This window comes from Mus pahari, chromosome 8 (genome assembly GCF_900095145.1).
Source record: "Mus pahari chromosome 8, PAHARI_EIJ_v1.1, whole genome shotgun sequence".
Lineage (NCBI taxonomy): Eukaryota > Metazoa > Chordata > Mammalia > Rodentia > Muridae > Mus > Mus pahari.
In genome coordinates, this window is record NC_034597.1 from 50,534,645 (window position 1) to 50,561,942 (window position 27,298).

The 27,298-nt window shown below is 37.8% G+C and overlaps 1 protein-coding gene across 3 annotated transcripts in view; it reads left to right on the forward strand.

Moving 5' to 3' along the window:
- Cab39l (calcium binding protein 39 like) overlaps positions 1 to 27,298 on the forward strand; it is a 94,822-nt gene that overhangs the window by 27,305 nt on the left and 40,219 nt on the right. For 2 of the 3 annotated variants that reach the window (XM_021203592.2, XM_029541750.1), the window contains exons 4-5: positions 17,663 to 17,804; positions 20,488 to 20,652. In XM_021203592.2, the coding sequence (XP_021059251.1) occupies positions 17,694 to 17,804; positions 20,488 to 20,652 (276 nt within the window). In that variant the 5' untranslated portion in view covers positions 17,663 to 17,693. Of the gene's footprint in view, positions 1 to 2,238; positions 2,380 to 17,662; positions 17,805 to 20,487; positions 20,653 to 27,298 lie in introns of all 3 variants that reach the window. The other variant, XM_029541749.1, reaches the window with a different exon arrangement.

Genomic DNA, 27,298 nt, shown 5'->3' on the forward strand with positions numbered 1-27,298 from the left:
TTCAGTACTTTGACATCACTGTTCCATTCATTGCCTTTTTATTTGCTGGGTTTTGGTCTTGTCTCTTATTTTTTTGTTTATTCCCATGTAATATGAATTTTTTTCTTAAAATACTTTAAGGACATTCTTAAGTGATTTGAATATATGTTGGTATTATTTTCTTGTTTCTTACATTTGGTGATTTTTATACTTGGATTTGTGTGTTTATAGTTTAATTAATGTGTGAGAGCATCACCAATAAGTTAAGATTGTTCAGTGGGTAAAGCTTCTTGTCAGCAAGGCTGGTGGCTTGGTTTTGACTTCTGGAACCCACATGGTGGGAGGAGAAAACTGATGCTTGCAGCTTGTCCTCTGAACTCACACATATGCAGTAGTAGGTTTGCCCATATACTTACTACACATACAATACATACATGCATACATACATAAGTGAGTAAATAAAGTCCTTTTAAACATTCAGCTATTATCTTTCTTCAAGTTTTGCTTTGCATTTTTCATCCTTCTCTGCTTTTGGGATTCAAATGACAGTTATTCTTTAAGATGATTGGGATTTTCTCATAGTTCAAGTATATTTAAAATTCAAAACTCTGTTTTACCTGGGAATATAACTCAGTGATAGAGCACTCACCTAATATTCATAAACCTCTGGATTTGAATCACGTCACTATAAAACAAAACCTATCACTCCCCAATTCCACTACTGTAAATGAGCCACAATAAGTATAAATATTACATTCTTAGTTGTATGTATGTTTGTGCCACACTATGCATGTGGTCAAAGGACAGTCTGCAGTTACTAGTTCCCTTTGTCTGCCATGTGGGCCCTGGAGATTGAATTTCAGTCATCAGTCGTGATGGCAAGCACCTTTATCTGCCTAGCTGTCCACTAGCCAAAGAGTCTGTACTTTAAGGCCAAATTTTATATATGTATTTTCTTCAGATATTTAAACAATTATTTGGGAATATTTACCCTTTAATTGAGCTCACATTCTTAGAAATACATTATTTTTGTTGAGAAGGATTAGTGTATGAGTAATGGATCCTGCAGTTACTGCTGTTAGACTCATAATTGGAAGTTCTGTCAGGAGAAAAATTGAGGCCTGTTACATATTAGGGGTTGGGAGCAGGAATGTAACTCCAGCTCAGCTGTAACTCAGAGTTGGCAACTCCAATTCCAAGTAAACCTGAAAATGCATCTGAGCTCCCTTTCCACTTTACCTTCCCCAGTGCCTGGTCTTCAAGCTTTACAGAAAGAGCCATAATTTTAAGGTACTTTTACTTTATATTTGTAGATGTGAGAATTTTTTAAATATTCTCTGGCCTTTCCAGTTCTCACTGAGAAGGTGTAATGGAGCTTGACCACGAGTGCTTACACAGGAAACTTTCCATTGAAATAGTTGCATCTAGTTTGCAATAAAACATTAAGAGTCTCTAGTTAGATTTCTCATGTTTGTATTTTTCTGTGTTCGTACAATTTTCTCATGACTGCAAGTGTTGATCTGTACTTGAAAACATAATATACTGAATTCATTGCTATTTTATAAAAGTACACTGTTAAAATTGAATTACAAATTCTAAAGTTTCCCTTGCTTTCTCAGCTTTTTGTTGAATTGGTAGTGCCTGAATATATCTTCACCACACTTTCTCATTATAACAGGGAGGTGCATCCTCCCCGAGGAGCCAACACATTAGCAGACAAATCAGTTATTATTACATCAATAAGCAGTTGCTGGAAATCTTCCTTTACGTTTTTAAGCAAGATGATTCAGGCAGCTTAATCATTTGACAAAATCCCATCTAGGAATTGGTTTGAGACTTAAAGGTAGAGAAGTTATATCAAATTTTTTTTTTGTTTAATTTTTAGACTTTTCTTTTTGCTCAAGAATTAATTTTGCCTCTGCTTAATTGCTTTGCAGGCATTCTTGTAATGTTACACAATAGGAGAGGGAGGGATCAAAAGGAGCTGTGACTGTGTGGTGTGTATCTCACACCCGTGCTAGAGAGGGAGAGAACGAATCAGCAAGCTGGTTTGACCAGAAACAGAACTGCCTATGACAGATTAAGAGACAAGCAAGGCTTGGAATCTGAGAGCAAGCAGAGTGGAAATTTACTGCAGCTCTCTGTGAGTGTTCAAGTGATCATTTTCTGCTAACGTTTTCCGGTAGTAACTGTTACTCCTCAGAGTCAGAAAGTCCAGACGGAATTGTGCTAAGTCTTTTCTCCACCACACTTGCGTAGGAGGAGGCACCCTCTAGTAAATGGAAGATAAAGGTTACTTCAGCTAAAGTGTTTTGTACCTGAGAAAAGAGCTGTCTTCAGCACCTCGCCATGGGTCTGCTTTTTGTCGCTTAGACAAGCTGGGAGTTTCTGTATCCCTCGGTGAGTATCAACAAGATTATCTGTATTGGTTTGGGTTGAGAAAAATGAATTAATAAGGTACAGTTGAATTCTACAATTATGCTTATATTCATTTTAAATTAGAGTGTTGCCTCATTCCTCTGCATAATGAACTGCTGTTACTAGGAGAAGTTTGGAAGAAAAAAAAACAACTACAAAACAATACTTCTCTGTTGCCTAAGGCACTTGAATCCTTACCAACTATTTTGTGTCCACCAAATATCTTATTTTGGAAATGGGTTTTAATTTACAGTTTCCAAAAATAAAATCGTGGCAATGTACTGTTTTTCATGTTTTTCTTCAAAGTGCTTGAAATTTGGAAGTATATTATCAGTAAGTTTAAAGCTATCCTTATGATGTTTGATATTAAAAGTTATTATGAACTATATCATTCAGCCATAATTCACCTTAAAGTATTGCTAACATTAATTGAAAGTGCATATAATTTAACCATTAAATGCTACTATGAAATCCAAAGTGACACCTGGTTTCTCCAAAGTTCTGTAAGAAAAAGAAAAAGGAAATAATCTGCATATAAAATTCACAATTGATGTAAGGTGAATGTATATACATTTCTGAGTTATACAAGTTAAACAATTATTTTCTTCTTATAGTGATGCCAAGTTCTCTTGCAGATAATATAACTAGAAATGTATAAAAGGGCAAAGGAAATAAATTCTTATTACATTTATTTGTATTCCAATAAAGGCTTCATTTGTATAATCTTTAATAGGATAGTATACACTCTCTACAGCTACATATATGCAGATACAAACATATGTGTTCTATTTAACGGCATGCATAGAAAGTATGTGATCATTCTCCTGTAGAAGGAAGTATATATTTTTAACTTTTAAGTAGGTTCATTACAAAAAGATGGCTATTTTGAGCAAAGTTTCCACTCTGCCCTATACTAGCTTCAAGAAATCCGTGTCTTCAGTTATTGATTCAAGTGAGCCTTTTAAGGCAGAAGAAAAATAGTAAAAATGAAGATTGCAAAGAGCCAGTAACCACATGGCAGGTTTAAGATGGCTTGCTTTCCAGTCGGTCCTCTGGGTGCAGAAGCCTGTAGAACAGGTTTTGTTTTGTGGCTTATTTTCTTCCAGCTTGTTGATTTATGTATAAGAACTCAGTTGATCTGTGGAAACTTCTGAACACTATCATACACTAAAGCCAATATATCAATACTCCATCCTTAGATGGATGGAAAATTTACATTAAACTTGACAGTCTTTAGGGGCAGTTGCTTTAGTAATTTGCTAGTGTTGCCTTAGTGATGGCATCCTTTCCTAAGCCCAGAGTAATGTAAATATAGAAAGAGAATAAGGCATCCACTTCACAAACATTGTATTTCATAAGTTCATTTGTGAGCAGACTATTAAAGATTTATTTATTTATTATATGTAAGTATACTATAACTGTCTTCAGACACTCCAGAAGAGGGCATCAGATCTTGTTACGGATGGTTATGAGCCACCATGTGGTTGCTGGGATTTGAACTCTGGACCTTTGGAAGAGCAGTTGGGTGCTCTTACCCACTGAGCCAAGTCACCAGCCCGTGAGCGGACTATTGAGTGTAAGATCCCATTTCCTTGAAAAATAATAGCTGCTAAGTTTTTATTTAATAGGCTGACTATATATTTTATTTACACTACAGAAGAACTATTGCCACCTTGAGAGAGATTAGAAAATCGGTTCTAGTGTCAAAACTAAGTCTGAAACAACCATGAGAAAGTTATTTCTGCTGCATATCAATGCTTAAAGAAAAGCAAGTTTAATATAAGTTTGGTGCATTTGGAAGGATGCTTAAATGGGATTCTTAGGTGCTTCCAAAGTTGGTTGCAATTTATATAGTATTCAATCTCACATTGCTGTCAGATTTCTCTTGGTATAGGAACCTTTCTAGCCTTTACTTCTCTGGGAAGCCAGTTCTGATACAGTGAGTAGCACATTGTAAGTACCTGAAAAGAGTTATTACCTGAGGACTGGCCTGCTTCTTTAGTCTACATAAATAGAATGGATAGGCTGGTGAGATGGCTCAGCCAGTACAATGTTTGCTACCCTAACTCTGTCTTCAAAACTCTAGGTGTGGTAGTAACACCCCTGCAATACAGGTGCTGGGTAGGTAAAGATAAGATTACAGAGCTTGGGCTGGTGAGATGGCTCAGTGGGTAAGAGCACCCGACTGCTCTTCGGAAGGTCCGGAGTTCAAATCCCAGCAACCACATGGTGGCTCATAAATCTTTAAAAAAAAAAAAAAAAAAAGATTACAGAGCTTGCTGGCCAGTTGGTCTTACTGAATTCCTGAGCTCCAGGTTCAGTGAGAGATCCTGTCGTGGTAAAATAAAGCAGAGAGAAATAGAGGAAGATACTTAACATTAACTTTTTAGCCTCCACCAGCATGCATACCTATATGCATACCCTCTAATACATACACGTACATAACCACATACACACATGGAACACATACGTTTCCCCACCACCACTTCAAAGAGAGGCAATGACGGGGGGAAAGGGAGAAGAAGAGAGGGGGAGGGAAGAGGGAGAGAGGCAGAAGCTTTTCCAAAATTTCAAAAAAAAAAAAAAAATCTTGGGGGCTTTAGGGCTAGAGATTTTTCCAAAATGAGAAAGAGATGGCCTAAAATGAATTTATTGAATTATGAAATGAAAATAACACACAAGAGGGAAAGAAAAGAGTGGTGAATCTGTGTGGCAGTCTTGAGTGAGTGAAGTTTGTGAGGAGAGGAGCCCAGAGCATGTATGTGTTCAGAATCTTGAATACACGAACACATGCAGGTATCAACTCAAAGGGGTAATCTATTTCATATGTGTACTAGGAGCAATATGAAGAAATGTGGCCTATGTAAAAAAAGTAAAAAAAATCCAGATCAACTCTCTTCAAGTTTATCTATCCAGTTCAGTTAGATTGGTCCTGAAAATTTCTTCGAAATGCTTAAACACAAAATATGAAAGTTAGCAGAGCCATCCAAGTGACTTGCTCAGTGAGACAGTGAGTAGTTGTAGGTGACACTTACTTGGATCACTCTTTCTTCATTCTGTTTCTAGAATAATGTATAAGTACTGATTTTGAGTAATCCTAAATAGCACATAGTAGGGTCTTAATACTTATTAAATAAGATAGATTGAAACACTTTAATGCTGTATGCCCATACTTACATACATGCACACATCCTTATTTTGTCACTTAGAGAAACTATCCCATTGCTTTTCGAAAGGAATAAACATTATATTGACATATATATTGCAGTTATACTCACTCTTCCACTGGTAATTAAAATAATTGACTTAAACAGAAATCTTTGCTATCTATAAGTGAGAAGACATACTTTCTAACTTTGTGACTTAAGTTTCCAGCAGAGACTCATCAAGTATCTTCCTACTTTGAAAGACAAAGGATTATATTATTATCTCAGCCAAAAAAACTAAGCCTGTTGTGGGTGTATATTGAGTTGACACCTGCATGTGTTCGTGTATTCAAGATTCTGAACACATACGTGCTCTGGACTCCTCACAACTTCACTCACTCAAGACTGCCACACAGATAGACCACTCTTTTTTCTCTCTCTCTTGTAAGTTAGCACCACTCTGTCTTATTTTCATTTCATAATTCAATCACTCCTTCGTAATATTTTTATAGACTAACATTGGATAAGTGCAGAGCTTATGATACTGTGAAATAATTGTTTTCATAGTATACCTATGAACCAGTCTAATGCTAAGAACAGTATCTAACCAAAATGCTGTGTCATGTACACTATATAGTACACTTAGTGAAGACTGAAAACTCTGGAATATGAGTCTTATTTTTTTACATTTTCTCTGTATGTGTGAGCGTGTGTGTGTGCACGTGTGTGTGTGCATGTGTGTGTGTGCATGTGCGTGTGTGTGATGAGTATAAAGGAGAGGATAACTTGAGGTAATTGATTATTTTCTTCCACCTTGTAGGTTTCAGAGATTAAACTCTGGTCATCAGGTTCAGCAGCAAACACTTTTATCCAGAGCCATCTCACCAGCCCTTAATTATTAAGTTATAAAGAAAACCATTTGAGGATTTCAGTGAGCCTAGATGTTTTCATTATTGCTACTGGTTTGGGGAAATACTGATTTAACTATAGATGTCTACTATAAATTGAGATTGTGAAACTCGGTCAAATACCACTTCATTAATAATTATTCATAACTAACCGATGTAGAGTCTTTTCACTCCTGAGGTGACTGAAGGTGTCAACAAAAATGTTACTGTGAGCCTAATAAATAAAGTTCCTGGGTTTTCTGGAACAATAGTAAGTTCCTAAACTCACAGTAAAAATGTTAGTGGTTTTATGTCTTTCTAACCTCATATATTTTTTTAAATTTATGTTATATGGTACATTGAAGAAAAAGCATAGTTACTAAAAGAAACAGTGTCTCTTATAAAAGACGTTTTTATTCTCATATAAGTTTGACTAAAGTATCTAGATCAATGAGAATTCATAAGACATTTCTCACAAGTTTTCTGTTTCTGTGTAAATTATTCAGTTTTAGAAAATGTCTCCTGCAGAAACTGTTGTTAAAACAAACCATATAAAAACCAAGTCAAGCCAGACCTGGTGGCACATGTATGTAATCTTAGTACCAAAGAGGTCAGAGGAAGGAGGCCATTCAAATCAGTTGAACCTCTAAAGCAATGATTCCCAACATATAGGTCAGGACCCTTTTGGAGGGTCAAATGAGCCTTTCACAGGGATCATCTAAGACCATAATAAAGCACAGATGTTTATATTACGATGCATAACAGTACCAAACTTACACTTATGAAATAGCAATGAAAATAATTTAATATCACAGCATGACATATTAAAGGGTCACACCATTACGAAGATTGAGAACCACTGCTCTAGAGTAAATAATTATCTGTGAAATCACTTTTATACTTTATCAGTAGTCTGCTAATTTTTCACTTTAGTTTGTCAGTTTTAAAGTACAAAGTTCAGTTGTGGTTTCTAATAGTAATGGAAAGAATACTTAAATATTGAGATAAAGTTAGAAGATATTTTGCCATATGTAATAGCTGTTGCTATGGCAAACCTAACTATAGTGATGCATTTTGTAATTTGTCTATGTGACAGCAATTCTCAGTTTTGATTTTCATGGGAGTATTCTTGGACATAGCAAATTAGAACTTTTTAGGTGTACTTTTCAGTTCAGTTTTAAAATCATATCTAATCAAATTTATTATTTTTTAAAGATTTATTTATTTGTTTTATGTATGTGAATACAATGTCTCAGTCACACCATAAGAGGCCATTGGCTCTTATTACAGATGGTTGGGGGCCACCATGTGGTTGCTGAGAATTGAATTCAGGATCTCTGGAAGATCAATCAGTGCTCTTAATCACTGAGCCATCTCTCCAAGCCATGAATTTTAAAAGAACAATTCAGTCAGCACTGGCATTGTGTATACTCATGATGTAACCTTCTTGTTGTTGAATTTAAAAACAAATCTTTTATGCCTAGTCATTTGCCATTTATGTATATTTATTGCCTTTTGTAATACAGATAAGAATGTAGCTCAGTGGTAGAGCACCTGTCTAGCACACCAAAAACCCTACATTTAATTCCTACATTCATATGTGCACATATACACACATGGTTACACATGCACACACATACACGTGCTTTAAGTTCAAGCTATGAGAATCTTGGAAATGCTCTCATCTTGATTGAAAAATAAATGTATGTTTTAAAAAAGAAAGTTAATTTTGACTTGAGTTTTTTTTTAACTAACAAGTTGGCAGTTGAAGTTCATATAGATGCTTTTGTGAATGTTCAATTCCTGAAATGTCTTTTTACGTCAGAGATGGATTTATCACTCCCTTCAAAATCCTGGTGAAACCTTTTGACTTAAGAACTGTTATTGAACAGCACAGTTGGAAATGAGAAAAAAAGGTCTAAAATATTCACTAACCACCTAAGAAAGACATTTGTACCTTTGAGATATCTGAAGTAAGATACCAGCAAGGACATGCAATGCCTCACGTACCCCCAATTCCATTTAAATTGCTCAGATGACTGATGTTGGTCCATCTTTAATGGCTCTCAAACACAAGTTAGGAGTGCTGCCAAATATACTACACGGTCTCTCTGCCTATGTTTGCTGGCCACAGAGCTTAATGATCTCTTTGGCTTTTTCTCTAGAACTTGAGCCAAGTACCACTCTTCATGAAATTTCAAAGCCAAAGAAATTATATTTAACTAATGGCTTCAAAGGATGGGAGGGTCAGAATTTCACAGTGGGATCCTTAAAATAAAAAGGTTGCTTAGTAATTTTAAGTACTATATGAAAGGTGTTTCCATTTTCCAGTCATTAAATAGTTTGACTGTACTATTCTGAGGCTGCCATTATTAACTCTATGTGCATACATGTGTGTTATTGTGCATGTATGTGAACAGGTACACATGCACACAAATATGTTTGGAAACCAAAGGACAGCTTGAGGTGTACCTCAAGAATGGCTGCCAACCTTGTTGAAACAGGTCTTTCACTTGGACCTGAGATTCAGCAGATTACACTGGACTGGCTGGCCAGTAAACCTTGGAATCCCCCGTCTCTACTTTCCCATCATTCATATTTCAAGTGTATACCACCTCACCCAGCTTTTAGGTCAGTTTTCAGTTAAAGAGAATGTATTTGATAACTATATTTCCTCTGTCTTTTTCTGTTATCTATGAGTTATTTCTCTGGTGGGCTTTTTTTTTTTTTTTCTTCTCAAAGAGATGTTGAGTTTTAACTGGTTAACTTACAGTGCTTTGCTGTGAAGTGCAGACTGGACTTCAGTTCATGACCCCCTTCAACCTGCACCATGGTGCCTGGCTAGTATTCTTTTGGAGCGATGCTAGCCAGTTCTCTTTAGAATCCCTATCATAGAATTCTCTTATTTGTCTGAAGCTTTAATTATGTATACAAATTCAAATTTTTCGTATTTGTAGTATATTTGTAGTAACACTGTCTTTGTAGTCCTTTTCTCTAAGTTGTTTTGCTGCTCTGTTATAATAGAACTCTGGCCTCCTAATGTTCTAGGCAAGCACTCTGTCACCAAGCTATTACACCCCCCTCCCTCAATCTTTTCTTCAAGATTTGTTTCATTGCTTCTAAAATTACAGAGATGTCTGTGTATTGCATCTGTCTCTGCTATTTCCTCACTCATCTATGTGCTTTCTGATGTCACTGTCACTCAGTTCATCGCCTTTTCCAGTCATTCCCTTGTTGCTAATGCTAATACTATTTAGACAGAAAACTGTTGAAACCTCTGTACCATAGAAACCCTGGCCCAAATGTGTAAGCACACATTCAAAGGAATATGTGATACAGTAATGTTTACAATTGTAAATAATTAAGAGCAGTGAGAACCTGGAGGACAGGTCAATTGGGGTATCCATTAGGGTGCTCTAGCAAACAGACAAAAGAGCTTGTTTTGTTTCACCTATTCCAAGAGAGATGGATAGGAAACTGGGCATTGCTTTCTACTTCTTTAAAAAGATTTTATTTAGGGGCTGGGTGACCCAGCTTTTTAGAACATATACTTCTCTTGTGGAGGATTGGTGCTGTGTTCCCTGCACCCATAAAGGGTGGCTAACTAAGGTCTGTTACTCAGAAGACTTCAAAAGGTTTAATGCCTCTGGTTTCTAAAAGCACTTCTCTTATATACAGACCTACATGCATAAACATAACTAAAAGTGGTGGAAATGAAAAATATTTTATTTAAATTATTTATGTAGCCATTTAACTTAGAGTATTAAAACTATAATTTGTTATTAAATAAAATATTATAGTTATATAACTTTTGAATATTAGAATATATTATTTCATTTATCTTCAAATACCAACAAGGGAAAGTGCTATTGAAGAATTTTATTTTCAGATAAAGACTAGACTGTATTTTTTACTACTATTAGTCACTATGGTACTGTATCTAAATATTGATTCCTTCTGTCTATCTGCAATTTTTATTGGTTATTTTATTTATTTACATTTCAAATGTTGTCTTCTTTCCTGGTTTCCACTCTACAACACCCCATCCCATCCTCTTTGCCTCCAAGAGAGTACTCCTCCACCCACCAGCCCATTCTCTTCTCATCTCTCTAGCATCCCTCTTCTGTGGGGCATCAAGCCTCCACAGAACCAAGGGCCTCCCTTCCCACTGATGCCAGATAAGCCAGTCCTCTGCCATATATGTAGCTGGGGTCATGGACCCACCCATGTATACCTTTGGTTGGTTTAGTCCCTGGGAGCTGGGGTGGGGGGGAGTCTGGTTAGTCGATATTGTTGTTGTTCTTATGGGGTTCAGTCCAGTGGTTGGCAGTGAGTATCTGCATCTGTATTAGGTATTGGCAGAGCCTCTCAGGGGACATCTATACCAGGCTCCTGTTAGTAAGCACTTTTTGGCATCAGCAATAGTGTCAGGGTTTGGTCTCTGCAGATGGGATAGATCCCAAGGTGGGGCAGTCTCTTGATGGCCTTTCCTTCAGTCTCTGCTCCATTTTTGTCCCTGCATTTCCTTTAGACAGGAACAATTCTAGGTTAAAAATAACCCTATTAAAGAGTTGAATACAGAGCTAAACAAAGAATTCTTAACTGAGGAATCTTGAATGGCCAAGAAGCACTTAAAGAAATGTTCAGCATCCTTAGTCATCAGGGAAATGCAAATCAAAGTGACCCTGAGATTCCACCTCACACCAATCAGAATGGTTAAGATCAAAAACTCAGTCAACAGCAAATGCTGGCGAGGGTGTGGAGGAACACTCCTCCATTGCTGGTGGGATTGCAAGCTGGTGAAACCACTTTGGAAACAAACTGATGGTTTCTCAGAAAACTAGAAATAGTTCTACCTGAAGATCCAGCTATACCACTACCGGGCATATACCCAAAAGATGTCCAACTTTCTGCAATTCTTTTTTTTGTTTGTTTTTTTGTTTTTTGTTTTTTGTTTTTTGTTTTTCGAGACAGGGTTTCTCTGTGTTGTTCTGGCTGTCCTGGAACTCACTCTGTAGACCAGGTTGGCCTCGAACTCAAATTCGCCTGCCTCTGCCTCCCGAGTGCTGGGATTAAAGGCATGCGCCACCATGCCCGGCTCTTTCTGCAATTCTTAATCAGCAACTGCTTGTTCTCTTTTCCCAGTTCCCCACCTTTGGCAGTTCCTTTAGAATATTTGACTTTCTATGCTTGGTTTATTTTAATAATTATCCATAAATGTTGTCACAAGTGGCATGAACCACTTCCCTTTGGTTTTGTGTGTGTGTGTGTGTGTGTGTGTGTGTGTGTGTACGCGCGTGCCACGGTGCATTGTGTTTGCGGAATTGATTTTTCACCTTCTGCTTTTACATAGGTTCAAGGGATTGAACTCAGTTTATCAGGTTTGCACAGTGAGCACTTTATCCTCTTAGCTATCTCACTCCTATTTTCTGTGGTGTGTCTTTCTTTATCCATTAGTAGACATAAGTTAATTATGTGAGTTAACTGTGTGAGTGAAGCTGCAGTGATCATGGGATGCAGATTTCCCTTTACACATTGAGTTCAGTCCCTTTGGATAGGTCTCCTGAAGTGAAAACAGTGACCAGCTAGTTGATAATTCTACCAGTAACAATTTTTGGGACCTCCATACCATTTCTTGTCCTAACTATAGCAATTCCTATCTCCCCTACTAGCACACTGGAGTTCCCTTCTATGGTATTCTAACAGTGTTCTTTCATCTGTCTGTATTTTGATTAGCTTGTGTCACAATCCATTTGTGACCTAATTGTGGAGCCTGGTGTAGTGCATGCTCTGGCCCTGCTCAGGTGCTCATGCCCCTTCCATGGGCTGCAGTGCGGCACAGGGTAGGCAGATGTTTCCAGAAAGGAATGAAATAGCTCCAGGGAAGTTTTCTTGTCTCTGATTCAGTTCTTTCACTTCTGTCACAATTTCTATTCTTTTCTTGGAGATATTTGGGGTGGTTTCCTCTTTAACTTTTTAAATTCTGTTTTATTGTTATTCCCATACAAATGAATTATAATTGTAGATTCACACCCTCTCACATGCCCTGCCAACAGTATAAAGGCTTCCTTTCAAGAACCATTTTTGAGTTTTCACATTAGTTTTGTTGAGCTATTTGTTCACTTGATTCTATTAAATCTTTTTAACTTTATATTTATAGATATATGGATATAATCTGTGTGTGCAGAAATAATGTGTTAGCTAGAGATTTAATTGTGAGGCTATGTAAACTTTTCTTCCTAGAACCATGTCTATTTTCTCATGGTCCTGTGAGGGTGGATGGGTCTGGCCAGTCCTAGGATATTTTTTGCATTGCTGTTGTTTTTTAAGAGGCCATTCTGTTGGGATGTGCATTGAAAGAGAATTGTTTGTTTCTTTTAAAAGGCACAAGACAAACTTAAGTTTGTATTTCATCATTAATCTTGATTAGAACGGTTCTTTAAATGATAGGTTTTAAATGTTTTTTGTCTTTATACAAAGCATAAGCCATTGCATCTTTTGCTATTGTGATTTGTTCCTTGTTTCCTTTTGTTGTTTGATTACTCTGCCCCCTCTCTGCTATCATTTCATATGGGATAACACTCTATTTTCTTTATTGCTACTAAGTATGCAACAGATATAATGATACATATGCACTTTTAATATCCATTGCCATCATCTAGATTTTAAAATGTTAGCATTATCATTATTTAAACTTTTCTGGCTTAATTTAAGAGATATTTTTTATTTTAAAATAGAAAAATGATAGTCAAGAATATTAATTTCTGAATGCAGTTCATTTATCAAAACTAGGTGGAAACACAGTATTGTTTTCCCAGTACTGGCAATGAACGGAGAGACCTTGTACTTGTTAGGCATCCGAGCCACATGGTCACCTGAGCTTGGATTTATAAAGCAAATGTTCTAAGTCAACAGCTGACTTGTTTTTAAGTGTTCAGTGTGACTGACTGGGTGAACTAGACACATATCAGTGTCCAGAAAGTAAAATTGGCAGCCAGGTTTGTATGCAAAGGGGAAGGTCTCCAGGCTGAGAATGGATGGCCTGGCCAGTCTGATGAGAGAGAAATGGCCATGCAGGAAACCTCTGCCTTAGTTTGCTAGGGTCCTGGGGGATGGAGCTCTATGATTTGAGGGCGTGTCTTGATTTCCCTCAAAGTTTCAGTCAATTGTAAAATGTTATTAGATGAATTTGATATTGAACTTATTTCAGCCAGTAGTACATTTAAGATGAAAATGTTTCCAAAAAGGGTACTGTGCTAAGAGGTGCTGTGTGGCACTGTGCTATTGCATCCTCTCCTTGTATCTCAAGTATTTGTTTTTCCATAGCCTAGAGTTCCAAAGAGCAGAGGGGGTTTTGCTTGTTCATGGCTCAAAACTCTGCTACTAGCAAGCAAGGTTCCTGTGCAGAACACTTGATTTCATTGTTTTTCAGAATATTCTCAGTAGAAGTTCATTTATTATTTTGGATTTTGGAGAGTAGCTTTCTTTTTTGGTTTTTGTTATGTATTAATTGTACAGAGCACTGGCTTCCATGAAGATACTATCTTTTAAGCATATCGTGTAATTTGATCATATGTAACCCCACATCCTTCCTTTTCTCCACCTTTATCTCCCTCCTCCTGCATGGCTTCTTCCCTCACTCCTCATTAGCTTTCAGTGTGTGTGTGTATGGGGGGGAGGCATGCATGCATATACGCATGGCTTCTTGTTTCTATATAAAACCTAATGAAATATTGCTTGTATAGTGAGTAAATACACATACCAACAAGCAGGTGGAAATTGAGAAATACAAGAAGTTCTGAAAAATGTTTAAAATTTTAGTAAATTAGCATTTGAGTTATACTGATGCAGAGAAAAACCACACAGAGAAGTGACCATTGGACTTTCATATCATTTTTATTACACCATAAGATAATTTGTACTCTTTTAAGGTCCAGAACTTCCCAGTTGAATTCTTTGTATTCTAGTTCTTTCTGTTGGTGAGGTAAGACTGCATAGAGAAAGAGCGATTACATGCATTTCATAACTTAAAAGTCTAATGTTTATGTATTTTTATGTATTTCAGTAGTTTGCTTGCACATACAAACTTTTCCTTGGGCTCAGAGTTAATAATAAGTTCACTCCATACAGCCCTGCCTGCATTGAGGAGTCTCTTCTGAATGCACGAAATGTTTTTAAATATGCTATTTGTCATCAAAGTTCATATCAATTGTTTTGATTTCTATTTAAATTATGTCTTCCAGTACAATTCTTGATCACAGGTAACAAATACTGATTGTGTTCCTTAAAAGAATTTTTGGTTGGATATAAGGCAATTCACAGATGCAGCAGAAATTCCGCGAAAAGACTGGAAATAGATAGGAATCTAGTGAGATGAGGGATATGGTACAGTATCATCACAGATGGATGGCTGCGGATGGTGCTCCCATCAAACCTGTGCCCTTTAGGTTTGATATTATTTCTTCATTGACTGATTGCATCATTGTTAATAAGTCAGTTATTGGGAAAAATGAAAAATCTCTCTTGTCTACCAATAAGGATAAAATAAATGATAACGTATTTATATAATGTGAGGTTGGTATTAAAAATGTTGTCAACCTAGGGATGATATGGCTAAAAACATAGCCATATAAGCCTGATGACTAAGGTTCTGTCAAGAAACCACTGTCAAAGAAGAGAATTGACCCCTGACCTCCACATATGCACTAAGGCATAAAAATACCCATAATCCACACACATATTTTATGCATATATAAACAATAATATAAATTTTTAAATATTGTAGTAGAACTAAACATGCCTATAGAATGATATTTAGAGTATTAAAAAGTGGAGAAAATTGCCAAATATTATGTTTGCTATTATTCTAGTTTTGCTTGAACATATCTTTGTATGTGTAGAAAAACTGTAAAGGGAATATATTCCAGATGTTTGAATCTTAGAGACCTTTACTGTATTTTATCATGTTTTTTAATACATGAAATATTAATGAATATTCTTTTACTAAATGGAACCTTCCATTACAAGATGTGTTTCTCTTACTGCTGTCAGCAGTGACAGCCATTTCTCTAGCCTATGTAACAAGTGTACTTAGCCTTAGAATTGCAAATTTACCCACTCTCTTCACCTCTTCAAGGCAGGGAAGATTTTAAGATTTTACATTGCAGTTAATTAATTGCTATTAGTAGTTGGTACAATACTTTCTTCATACTACTTTTTTTTTTTACAGTATATGAATCCTAACCCACTTTGTTTTAAAATACCAGTTTGTTCTCAATAAATATTCTGCTTATTTATAAAATCCTTACTTTTAAGTAAAGTTTTTAGACTTTCTTTTTTATTGTAATTTCTTTTTTCTTCTTCCTTTCTTGATATGTTCTTTATTTAAATTTCAAATGTTTTCCCCTTTCCAGGTCTCCCCTTCTGAAACTCCCTATCCCCCCCCCCCTCCCCTTCCTCTATGAGGGTTCTCCCCAACCCACCCACTCCCATCCTCTCACCCTGGCATTCCCCTACACTGGAGCATTGAACACCCTCAGTCCCAAGGGCCTCTCCTCCCACTGATGTCCAACAAGGCCATCTTCTGCCACATATGTGGCCAGCGCCATGAGTCGCTCCATGTGTATTCTTTGGTTGGTGGCCCAGTCCCCAGGAGCTCCGGGGGTCTGTCTGGCCTATTGACACTTTTGCTCCCTCCATGGACCTGCAAGCCCCCTCAGCTCCTTCAGTCCCTTCTCCAACTCCTCCATCAAGGACCCCCAAGCTCAGTCCAATGGTTGGCTGCCAGCTTCCTCCTTTGTATTTGTCAGGCTCTGTCAGCGCCTCTCAGGAGACAGCCATATCAAGCTTCTATTAGCAAGCATATCCCGGTATCCACAATTGCGTCCGGGTTTGGTGGCTGTATATGGGATGGATCCCCAGGTGGGGCAGTCTCTGAATGACCTTTCCTTCAGTCTCTGCTCCACACTTTGTCTCCATATTTCCTCCTGTATTTTGTTCACCCTTCTAAAAAACCACTGAAGTATTCACATTTTGGTCTTCCTTCCTCTTAAGCTTCATATAGTCTGTGAATTGAATCTTGGGTATTCCAATCCTTTGGACTAATAGCCACTTATCAGTGAGTACATACTGTGTTTGCTCCTTTGTGACTGAGTTACCTCACTCAGGATGATATTCTCAAGTTGCATCCATTTGACTGCGAATTTTATCAAGTCATTGCTTTTAGTAGCTGAGTAGTACTCCATTGTGTAAATTACCACATTTTCTGTATTCATTCCTCTGTCGAGGGATATTTGGGTTGCTTCCAGCTCCTGGCTATTATAAATGTGGCTGTTATGAACATAGTGGAGCATGTGTCCTTATTACAAGTTGGAACATCTTCTGGGTAGATGCTCAGGAGTGGTATAGCATGTGTCCTTATTACAAGTTGGAACATCTTCTGGATAGATGCTCAGGAGTGGTATAGCTGGGTCCTCAGGTAGTACTGTGCCCAATTTTCTGAGGAACCGCCAAACTGATTTCCAGAGTGGTTGTACTAGCTTGCAATCCCACCAACAATAAAGAAGTATTCCTCTTTCTCCACATCCTAGCCAGCATCTGCTGTCACCAGAGTTTTTCATTTTAGCCATTCTGACTGGTATGAAGTGGAATTTCAGGGTCGTTTTGATTTGCATTTCTCTGGTGAGAATGTTGAGGATGTTGAACATTTCTTTAGGTGTTTCTGAGCCCTTCAAGTTTCCTCAGTTGTGAATTCTCTGTTTAACTCTGGTCCTCATTTTTTAATAGTGTTATTTGGTTCTCTGGAGTCTACCTTCTTGAGTTCTTTGTAAATATTGGATATTAGCCCTGTGTCAGATTTAGGATTGGTAAAGATCTTTCCCCAATCTATTGGTTGCCATTTTGACCTATTGACAGTGTCCTTTGCCTTACAGAAGCTTTTCAATTTTATGAGGTCCCATTTGTCAATTCTTGATCTTAGAGCATAAGTCATTGTTGTACTGTTCAGGAACTTTTCTCCTTAAACTTTCTTAAAATAGTTTATATCTATTTAAATTTAAAGTCAAACTTGAAACTCAATTTGATCAGTTTAATGTTTCAAATTATTAAACTGGTGTTACTAAAAACTTTCATTATGCCATAAGAATTAGACATGTTAGGAGTTAAAAGTTCTCATTTTTTAAAAACTTGGCTTATTTGTGGTTTTTTTGTTGTTGTTTTGTTTTTTTTTTTTAGCATTCCATATTGGAAGAAGAGGTTTTTATACATGAAAAAAATGCCTTTGTTTAGTAAATCACACAAAAATCCAGCAGAAATTGTCAAAATTCTTAAAGACAACCTGGCCATTTTGGAAAAGCAAGACAAAAAGACAGACAAGGTATGATTCAAAACAAAACCTTATTAAAATGTGTATATTCCAAGGAGAAGCCCATGTGAAAGTTTAATGAAGAATTGTTAATTGTGGTCCCTGTTATGTACATAGGTTGTTGCAGTTTTATGCAGCTAGTAACTGTTGGGCTTGTTGTACTGAATCTTTGGTTCACTGTCCAGAGCCTCTGACCCACCCCAAGTCACTGTAGACATCAGAGCTTCAAGATCTCTGGGCTTTATTATTGTATTGTATTACAGTTATGTGAAAAAAAGACATTTCACATTGACCAAGAGACTTCCTCATAGGGGTGGGGAGCGGCTTCCATTCATCCCTTTGAAAGAATTTTAAGTCCTACATATTTGACTCTTTCTGCAGTGACTAGACTCAAGATGACCTGTTAGGAAATAAAAATCTTAGCATCATAGTATGCTTCTGTCCAAGTATGTGATAAAACTGTAATCCTAAGGAATTGGAGAAATGTCTTGTTCTGATTCTGATATTCATTGAGATATTGAGCCAAGTTTTGGTTCAAATAGTAACTAAAAGCAACGTTCATAAAATATGTATAAATCTAAATGGCAAACAACAAAAACAAAAACACTTCCTAGTTTTTATTAAAAATTGGGAAAAGGCCAATTAAACCTACATCACATTCACAGTGATGCTGACAAGGATTAAGATCAGGAGCACTTGTGCTCATTGCAAGTGACAGAGCACATACATATGTGCATACCATAATCCCAGTAGTGGTACCCGGCATATCCATGCACATGCATAGGAGAGACATGTGAGAATTTACTTCACAGCTTCTCAATGAGAACAGCTCGCAAATGTACTAACCATAAGACTAAGAAGTTGCTGTACACCCATGAGTGGAGCAGTAGAGATGGTGGCACTTGAACTGCTGCCTCCATGCAGCTCCAGAGACAAACTCCACTGATGGAAACTGAGTGAAAGGAGCATAGCATGAAAGGAACAAGTGTTCTTCAGAATTGGAGGGGCTTACTTACTGCAGCGAGGTAAGACAGAGGCGAAAGATAGGAAGAAGTAAAACCGTCATTACTGTGGACAGTGGAACTTAATGCCTCAGGTTTCCAGCTTAGAAAAAGGGAGAGTTGGTTTGTCCTTGGAGTTTTGGCCTCATTGCTCTTGGGCTGCTGGTAGGGACAGTACATCATGTGGGGAGCATGTGACACAGCTTGCAGCTGGGATGGAAAATGACAGGAAAAAAAAAGTAGATGATGTGGTCCATCCTACAATCTCATTCAAAAACACATTCCCAGTGACTAGAGAAGAGACCTCCTATTAGGCCCTGCCACCCCACAAGTGCCCCACTGAACACATGGACCTTTCTGGGACATTTAAGGTACAAATTATTGTCATTTTTGTGACATGCATATGGGTAAAAAAGTACACTCAAGGTGACAGGGTGCTGAAAATATGGCCACTTGACTTGGATTTATGACAGCAGAGGGGTTTTCTTTATAATTATTCTTAAGGCTGTAATAAGCTAAAGAATTTGAGAAATGCCTTTTTAAAAGCAGTACCATGCTGATATGTTATTTTTTTCTAATTTGTCTTACTCCACTCATTTCATCTCATTTTTGATTACTGTCATACTACAATGGAAAGTCAACTAAAATATAGTTTTTTACAAATATAAGCACAAACTGCCAACTAAATTAGTCTTTCTTTTGTCAATTGTACTAGTTTAATGAGGGTTTTTGAGGTATTTCTCATAGCATTTAATTTCTCAGCTCTGGGTTTTCACAGTTCACAAGATTGTGTAACCATCACTACTATCTAATTTGAGAACATGTCTCCCATTCCCAAGAGAAGCCCACACCCATCAGCAGTCAGTCCTCACACCCCACTCCCCAGTTCCACACCTGTCTACATTCTGCCTCAGTGGGTTTGCACATTATTCCCAAACTGTCATTAAACTGCTCTAAGTTTTACAAATACAAAACAGATGGTTGTGTGGGATGAATAAGTATGTCCAAGCTTGTAAGTTTTAACAAATTGGGATTTTATACTTGAACCTTTAGAAGATCAAGAGCGTAAGAAGCCATTGAAAATTCTTAGCAAAAGCGTTAAATAAAGACTTATGGCAGTTTGTAAGTCATCAAAATACTCAATTTTCAAGAATACACTTTATAGTTTCTACCAAAAATATGACTATTACTTGAGACTTCAGTTATATTGTCTAAAAAGAAATATTAGGGATCTTTTCACATGAATTTAATAACATTATTTAAGATTAAGAAAAACCGAGCCGGGCGTGGTGGCGCACGCCTTTAATCCCAGCACTTGGGAGGCAGAGGCAGGCGGATTTCTGAGTTCGAGGCCAGCCTGGTCTACAAAGTGAGTTCCAGGACAGCCAGGGCTACAAAGAGAAACCCTGTCTCGAAAAACCAAAAAAAAAAAAAGATTAAGAAAAACCAATCCCTACTAATGTTTTTGTATTGCTGCTATTGTTTATTTATAGCCAGAAAATTATCTTTGATGACAAATGATAGGCCCAAGAAGTATGGATTTGTATCTGTGTGTGTGTGCGCGCGCACACGCGCGCGTATGTGCACACGGGCACACGCATACATATGCAATACATATTGAGGGGAGCTGTTTGCTTCCTTAAAACCAAAAATTTGTATTCCTTTAAACTATTAACATACTTTCTGGTCACTAGGCTTCAGAAGAAGTGTCAAAATCTCTGCAAGCAATGAAGGAGATCCTATGTGGGACGAACGACAAAGAGCCCCCTACAGAAGCAGTGGCTCAGCTGGCGCAGGAGCTCTACAGCAGCGGGTTGCTGGTGACACTCATAGCTGACCTGCAGCTCATAGACTTTGAGGTGAAAGACCTGTGCATGGCTGTCTTTTCTGCTTCTCCAGAGTAAATAATTAAAGTCCCTAATATCTTTCCTGGTGCTTAGCAATAAATAATAAGTGTCCATACTTAATTAATGTCCACATATGATACTAACAGCTTTCATAAAACTTACAGTGAGCAAAAAAGCATACTGTAGTTGTTTTGTGTAACTGGGTACCCCCCAACCCTGGCACTTCAAGCTTCTGTGAAGCTAGGTGCTTCCTCTCCCACTGAGGCCAGACAAGGCAGCCAGCTAGTAGAACATATCCCACATTTTCATAGATGGGAATTATGCAGGGTTTTAAGAGAATTGCTTTTGGCTTTATTCCCAGATAAGTAGGAAGAAATGAATTACAATAATCGAGCTGACATAAAGTTAGGGTTCTAGAGATCTGTGAAATACGAGTGCATAGCTCCCTGGACAGATTAGATAGAAAGTGTGCAGAAGTCTGGTGGAATTGTAGAGTCAGAGTGCGCTGGAGTCAAAGGACCCAGACTTTAACTCATTGCTCCTTCAGATACCCTGTCTTTCTCTCCCTTACTCTGTTTCTCTCTGACATTTCCGTCTCTTCTCTTCTGTGTGTTTGGCTTGTTAAATCTCTGTTTCCACCTTATTCCCATTTCCTTTTTAAACTGGGCATGCATGGAATCAAAGTATACTTTTACTATATTCATATACTTAAGTGTTTCTTTTACTGAGTTTAAGAACATAGTAGAAGCTTGTCATGGTAGAAAATATTTGACATGTTGATGCAGGTGTCTGGAGTCCAGCCTCTACAGCCAGTAAATTAACTTAACCCAGATCTTCTCATCTATATAGAGCAATGGCAAGAACTCACATCACTCTGTCAGTATTAAACTATGTAAAAGACATGCATATATGTATGTGTATGTATATATATTACATTCTATAAAAACTAAATATAAATGCAAAGTGTATAAAAATGTCAGTATTTTCAGTTACTCTCCAACTAAATGAAATACAAACTGAATTGTTTTGTTATAACCTTTGAAGTCTCTATTTATCATCATCATCATTATTATTGGGGCATGGTAATGGTGTGTGTGTTTGCAGGGGCATGAGTAAAATGGCTCACATGTGGAGAGTAATGCCATCTTCCACAAGTTGATTCTCTTCTCCCACCTAGCATGCAACTCACCTTGTCAGACTTCAGTGGCAATCACGTTTGCCCACTGAACGTTAGCGGGCCCATTTTTATTTGTTTTAGATATTGTTGAGCAGTAGCTTTTAATAAGAAAAGAGTCCTCTACATTTCCTGCAAAGAGGTGGGAGCAAAGGAAAAACAAAGACATAAACTTTCATTTAGAATTCACGTTAGTGGGTGTGAGGCAAGTTGTATGCAGTCTCTGGACTATGACCAAAAGGAAAGCAGTGGACTTAGATTCCCTTGCAGAGAATAGTAATAGAAGTAGGAGAGATTTCTCCTTTAGCAGAAGGCTAGTAGGGTAGAAAATTGAGAAGAGAAGCATTTGGGACAGGGAGAGAGACAATTTGAGAACTGCTCCAAAGGAAGGAGTTTAAAGAAAAGATGACTGGGTAGATTGAAGTTGTTTCTCATGGGGCTGGGCTTCACCTTTGTTATCCTGAACCTTTTATAGGGACTGGGGTGAGCAGTGTGTGCTGAGTGAAGGGCACTAGATGGTTCTCTACTTCAGCATGGTGAGACAGTAACAGCTGCTGGAGCAAGATGGTATAACAGGGTCTGAAACCTGAGAACAGGAGATTCGGACTTCCCACTGACAGCAGTGTGTTTGTAGAACAGTGATATCACAGTGGACATGAGTAACTAACTCAGAAGTCTGCGTGACAGAGTCATTTCTCCTTCAAGAATCCATAAGAAACCTGTGGGCAAGGGGACAAAAGCAGAGGGTTCTGCTGCCAGTAAATAATAGCTAAGAGACAGAGCTGAGTTTAAAAAACAAATCTCATTTCTGTCATAAATTCTTTAAGGCTTAACTTTGCTGACAGAGAAGAACCATCTGAGCATATTATGAGGTCAGAGAAGGAAAGAAGAACCTACCTTTCCTGGTTTCCAAAAGACTGCTTGAAGCCAAGGGAAGCTGACACAGCCTTCCCTCCAGCAGCTCCAGACATTGCTCGTACCCCATTAGAACAGTGCTAGAATACAATGAAAAGAATAAGTGACAGCGCAAACTAGACACTGTATTAGACTGGAAGTGTGAGCAACACTCAGATAGTAAGTGAAGAAGCAAAGGGAAAATGGGAAAGCCCTTCAGTCATTTAATTAGACCATGGACTGACTCTGGACTCTGAAGGTTGAGCAGTTAAATAGGAAGAGAAGAGTCACATGGTGTCCAGAGCAGTTGCCAGCTTCCCAGTTAGAGGAACATCACAAAGGGTTGCTACACATTGATTAACCTTACAGGTTATCTGTAAGGCAAATGAGAGACTGAGGAGGGAAGGTCCTACAGAGGATCCTGAAATACAGATTTGAGGACAGTGACTTCTCAGACCCTCTTTGTGATGAGGATGCTGACCTTCCATGTACTAGCAAGGGGGTTGTGGCATGCTCTTTCTTTTGGGGAAAACTGCAGTGAGCCCCTACATTGTTGCCCTAGGATATGGATTTTCCATATGCAGTTCTCTACCTGCTCATGGATCGGTAGGATTAAGATAGTAAAATTGGCCGTCTTACCAAAACTGTCTACAGATCCAGTGCAATCCCCATTGAAGCAGGTATTTTATAAGCCCTCCTCTCCTTGTGTTCACACTTACCAGCAGTTACTTCTGGTCATTTCATTCCTTTTCTCCTGTTCTTGTTTTATTTTGGTTGATATACCCTTACATGCCATTCATTATTAAACAAACAACTGTTGACCTTTTATAAGTTTGCCAGCTAACAAATGTTTCTTCATGCTGAAAATCTACTAACTACATAATGTGCAATCTCCAATTACTGCATTAATTTTTGGTTTATTTCTGGATGTAGCTTCCTTATAATCAACCTTTTGGTGGTTTTCTCTTCTCCAATCCTCTGTATCTGAACCCTCTGCTCTGTCCTTTGCATCAGGACCCTCTGGTCTGGAACAAGAAGTAGTCTCTAGCAGCTTGGTGTTTTTATTTCTTGAAGTCCTTGCCAGGCATGGTGGTGCACACCTTTAATCCCAGCACTCAGGAGGCAGAGGAAGGTGGATTTTTGAGTTTGAGGCCAGCCTAGTCTACAGAGTGAGTTCCAGGACAGCTAGGGCTACACAGAGAAACCCTGTCTCGAAAAACCAAAAAAAAAAAAAAGTCCTTAAATGTTTTATAAACTGGCTATATAGTTTTACATTTCCTTTTTAAAACATCGTGTTCATTACTATGTTCATTACTATCATTGTATGTGTGCATAAGCCTACTTGCGACAGCTCAATAGTGTGAAGGTCATAGGGCAACTTTCTGGACTTGGTTCTCTCCTACTACGGCTTCCCAGTATCAAACTCACGTCCTCTGCAAGGGCATATATCTTTACCCACTGAGCTGTGTCCCATGTTTTACATTTCCATCACAGTGTAAGTGTGCTTTTGTCACTTCTGCTAGTGTTTCCTGTTGTCTTTAGTTTTCATTTCAGCCATTATGATAGATCTGTCAGAATGAGTGATGTGTATCTCACTGTGGTTTTACTGTGCACTTCCTGAAGGTTCTGGACGTTGAACATCTTTAATGTGTCTCTGTTCAACTAACTATATGGCCTCTTTGACAAAGTGTCTTATGACTTAACTAAGTCTGTGTACTCTAGATACTGATCTTTTTTGGTAGATGTGGCTTACAATATTTCCCCCACTCGGTATCCTATGTTTTGATCTTACTAACAGAAACTTCTTGTGAACAAAAGTTGTTTGTGTTTGTTTAGATGGTTGGTTTTTTTTTTTTTTTAGGTTTTGTGTGTGTGTGTGTGTGTGTGTGTGTGTGTGTGTGTGTGTGTGTGTATGGATGCTTTACCTGCCTGTATGATTGTATACTATATATGTGTGGTGCCCACAGAAGATGTTAGATCCTTTAGGACTGGAGCTATAGGTAGGTATGAGCAACCATGTGAGTGACTGCTTGCAATTGAACCTAGAACTTTTGGAAGTGCATTCAGTGCTCTAAACTACTGAGCCATCTCTCCAGCCCCCAATTCTCTCTATTTCTGTCTCTCCCCCCCGCCCGTGTGTGTGTGTGTGTGTGTGTGTGTGTGTGTGTGTGTGTGTGTGTGTGTTCCCTCCTTTAAGATAGGTGAGATAGGGACTATCTACGTAGCCCTGACTGTCCTGGAATTCACTATGTTGACCAGGCTGGCCTTAGACTCACAGAGATCCACCTACCTCTGCCTCCTAGAGGATTAAAACCATCCAAGAAATTAGTGTATTATTTCTTCACTTGTTATAGTCAAGGCTAAGAACTTTTTGCCTAATCATAGATCCCAGAGATTTTCATTTCTTGAAATTTGATCTTAGTTTTAAAAGTCTAAATTATATTCTGAATTTATATGTATAGGAGGTTGTTAGAGATTCGACACAGGACCTTGTACATATTGTTTTTCATGAGGTAAATGCTACTATTTCAGAATTTTTTCTCTTTATTATTTTCCCTTTTTAAATACTTACTTGTTTTTATTTTATATGTATGAGTGTTTGCCTACATATATGTATATGCATCATGTGAGTACCCAGCATCTGTGGAAGCCAAAAGAGGGTATTGGCTCCCGTAGAACTAGAGTTAGAGATGGTTTAAGCCATCATCTGCGTGCTAGGAAACAAATCTAGGTCCACTGCAAGAGCAGCCAGTGCTCTTAACTTGTGACATCTTTCCGGCTCCTGTGTTACTTTTCTTAACCCACATATACTTTGTGTTTTATAAAACTGACAGCTTTAAAGTTTTGGAGTGTGGCGCAGATGGTGGGCTTACCCAGACGTACCAAACCTTCAGAGCATCTCACTCAGTACTGCATCAGCATGGTGTGGTGGCACACACCCCTCGTAGGATGCACTCAGGATCACACGTTTATGGTCATCGTTGGCTATAGGAAGTTGGAGGCTAACCTAGAATACTTGAGATCCCAGAAAGGGCAGGGCAATTTTAAGACTGAATTATTAGTAATGAATAATCTTATTGGTCTCGTTTTTAAGTGTCTCATGTATTAAAAGGTGCTAAATTTAAAAATGAGATGGATCAGTTCCATGTTTTAATAAGAGATACATGGGTGGCCTATATATCTGGTGAGACATACTTCTAAGATAAGTGCTCAGTCTAATAACTATTTATTGAGAGCATACTGTACTCCAGCCCATAGTATGTACATTCAACTAGGCCCTGTATTCTTTAGAGCTAACCTCCTTAGGAAGTTAGAAACAAAACCCATTTCTTTTAACCCACTGTCTTGTGTGTTGGGAATCGATTTAGGATGATAGCTAAAAACTGAGACCTTGGGTTTCATCAACTGATGACAGAACCCTGGATGTTCCACATTTCATGTTCTCAGTTTTTCCCTTTCCATAATATGCACCTCATAAATCTGTTGTAGAGATTGAGTAGTGCATGCAAAGATGTTAACCTAAGTTCCTGTCATGGAATCAGTACTCATTAAAGGTTTGCTGCTCTGACAGAAAGTAGAGGTAGTCGTATAGAAGAGGTACCAGTTATTGTAGGCAAAGTGTAATATTGAACTATAACAGACTAGGGGCACTCATCTCAATGGAGACTATCCTGAATTGAGTCTTAAAAAAATGGCCTGGGGAACAGTATGTAGGACACAAGGAGAACATGAGCCAGAGATGTACGAACACTAAAGATTGTGTGCAAGTATACATCACACAGTCAGTTAGCAGCAATAGGATCTGATGCTGACATGCAAAGCAGGGGCAGTGTTATAGAAGGCTTGGGGTGTTCTCTGAGCATAATGGAGATACTGAAGCACTTAACGAAAGAGAGTGCTGTCATTTCTTGGTATCTGATGCTACCAAGTGAAAATGGTTTGAAGGAACACTGAGTAACTATTGGAACATTTGACAGTTCAGTTGAAAGACAAAGGGCATTGGTATACTGTAATAACTGATATCATTTTGCCCTCCTCTTTTTATATATGTGAAACACGGGTCCAATTCAGGGCTTCTTTTTGCGGAATCGGATACAACTCAGGTTGTAAGATGCACAAAGACTCTTAAAAAGCCTTGTTCAAGATTGGCAGTACTTCCTCTACCTCAGGCAATTAGGACCAAAAGTCTCTTCTTCTCTAGGCTATGTGTGACTTCATATAGGTCAGACACACACACACATGACACATATATATGTATATATACATATACAAGCTACATCTTACATAGGAAAAACTGACATTTTAAATTTACATCTCATTAAGAAATAAAAATCTTTCTTAAAAACCTCAAGGTAAATTAATAGAGTGAAGATATATTACACAGAATTAGATGTTTAAAAAAAGAAATTGACTCTAACATTTTACTTTGGTGTAACTTACATTCTTCATCTATTTCCTCTCATTTATGAAGATTTAAAAATATGTCACTGTTGCCATCTAAAGAGAGCTAAAAGGAGAAAAAGCATAAAAATGTCAATTCTTTTTTTTTTTAAAAAAGATTTATTTATTATATGTAAGTACACTGTAGCT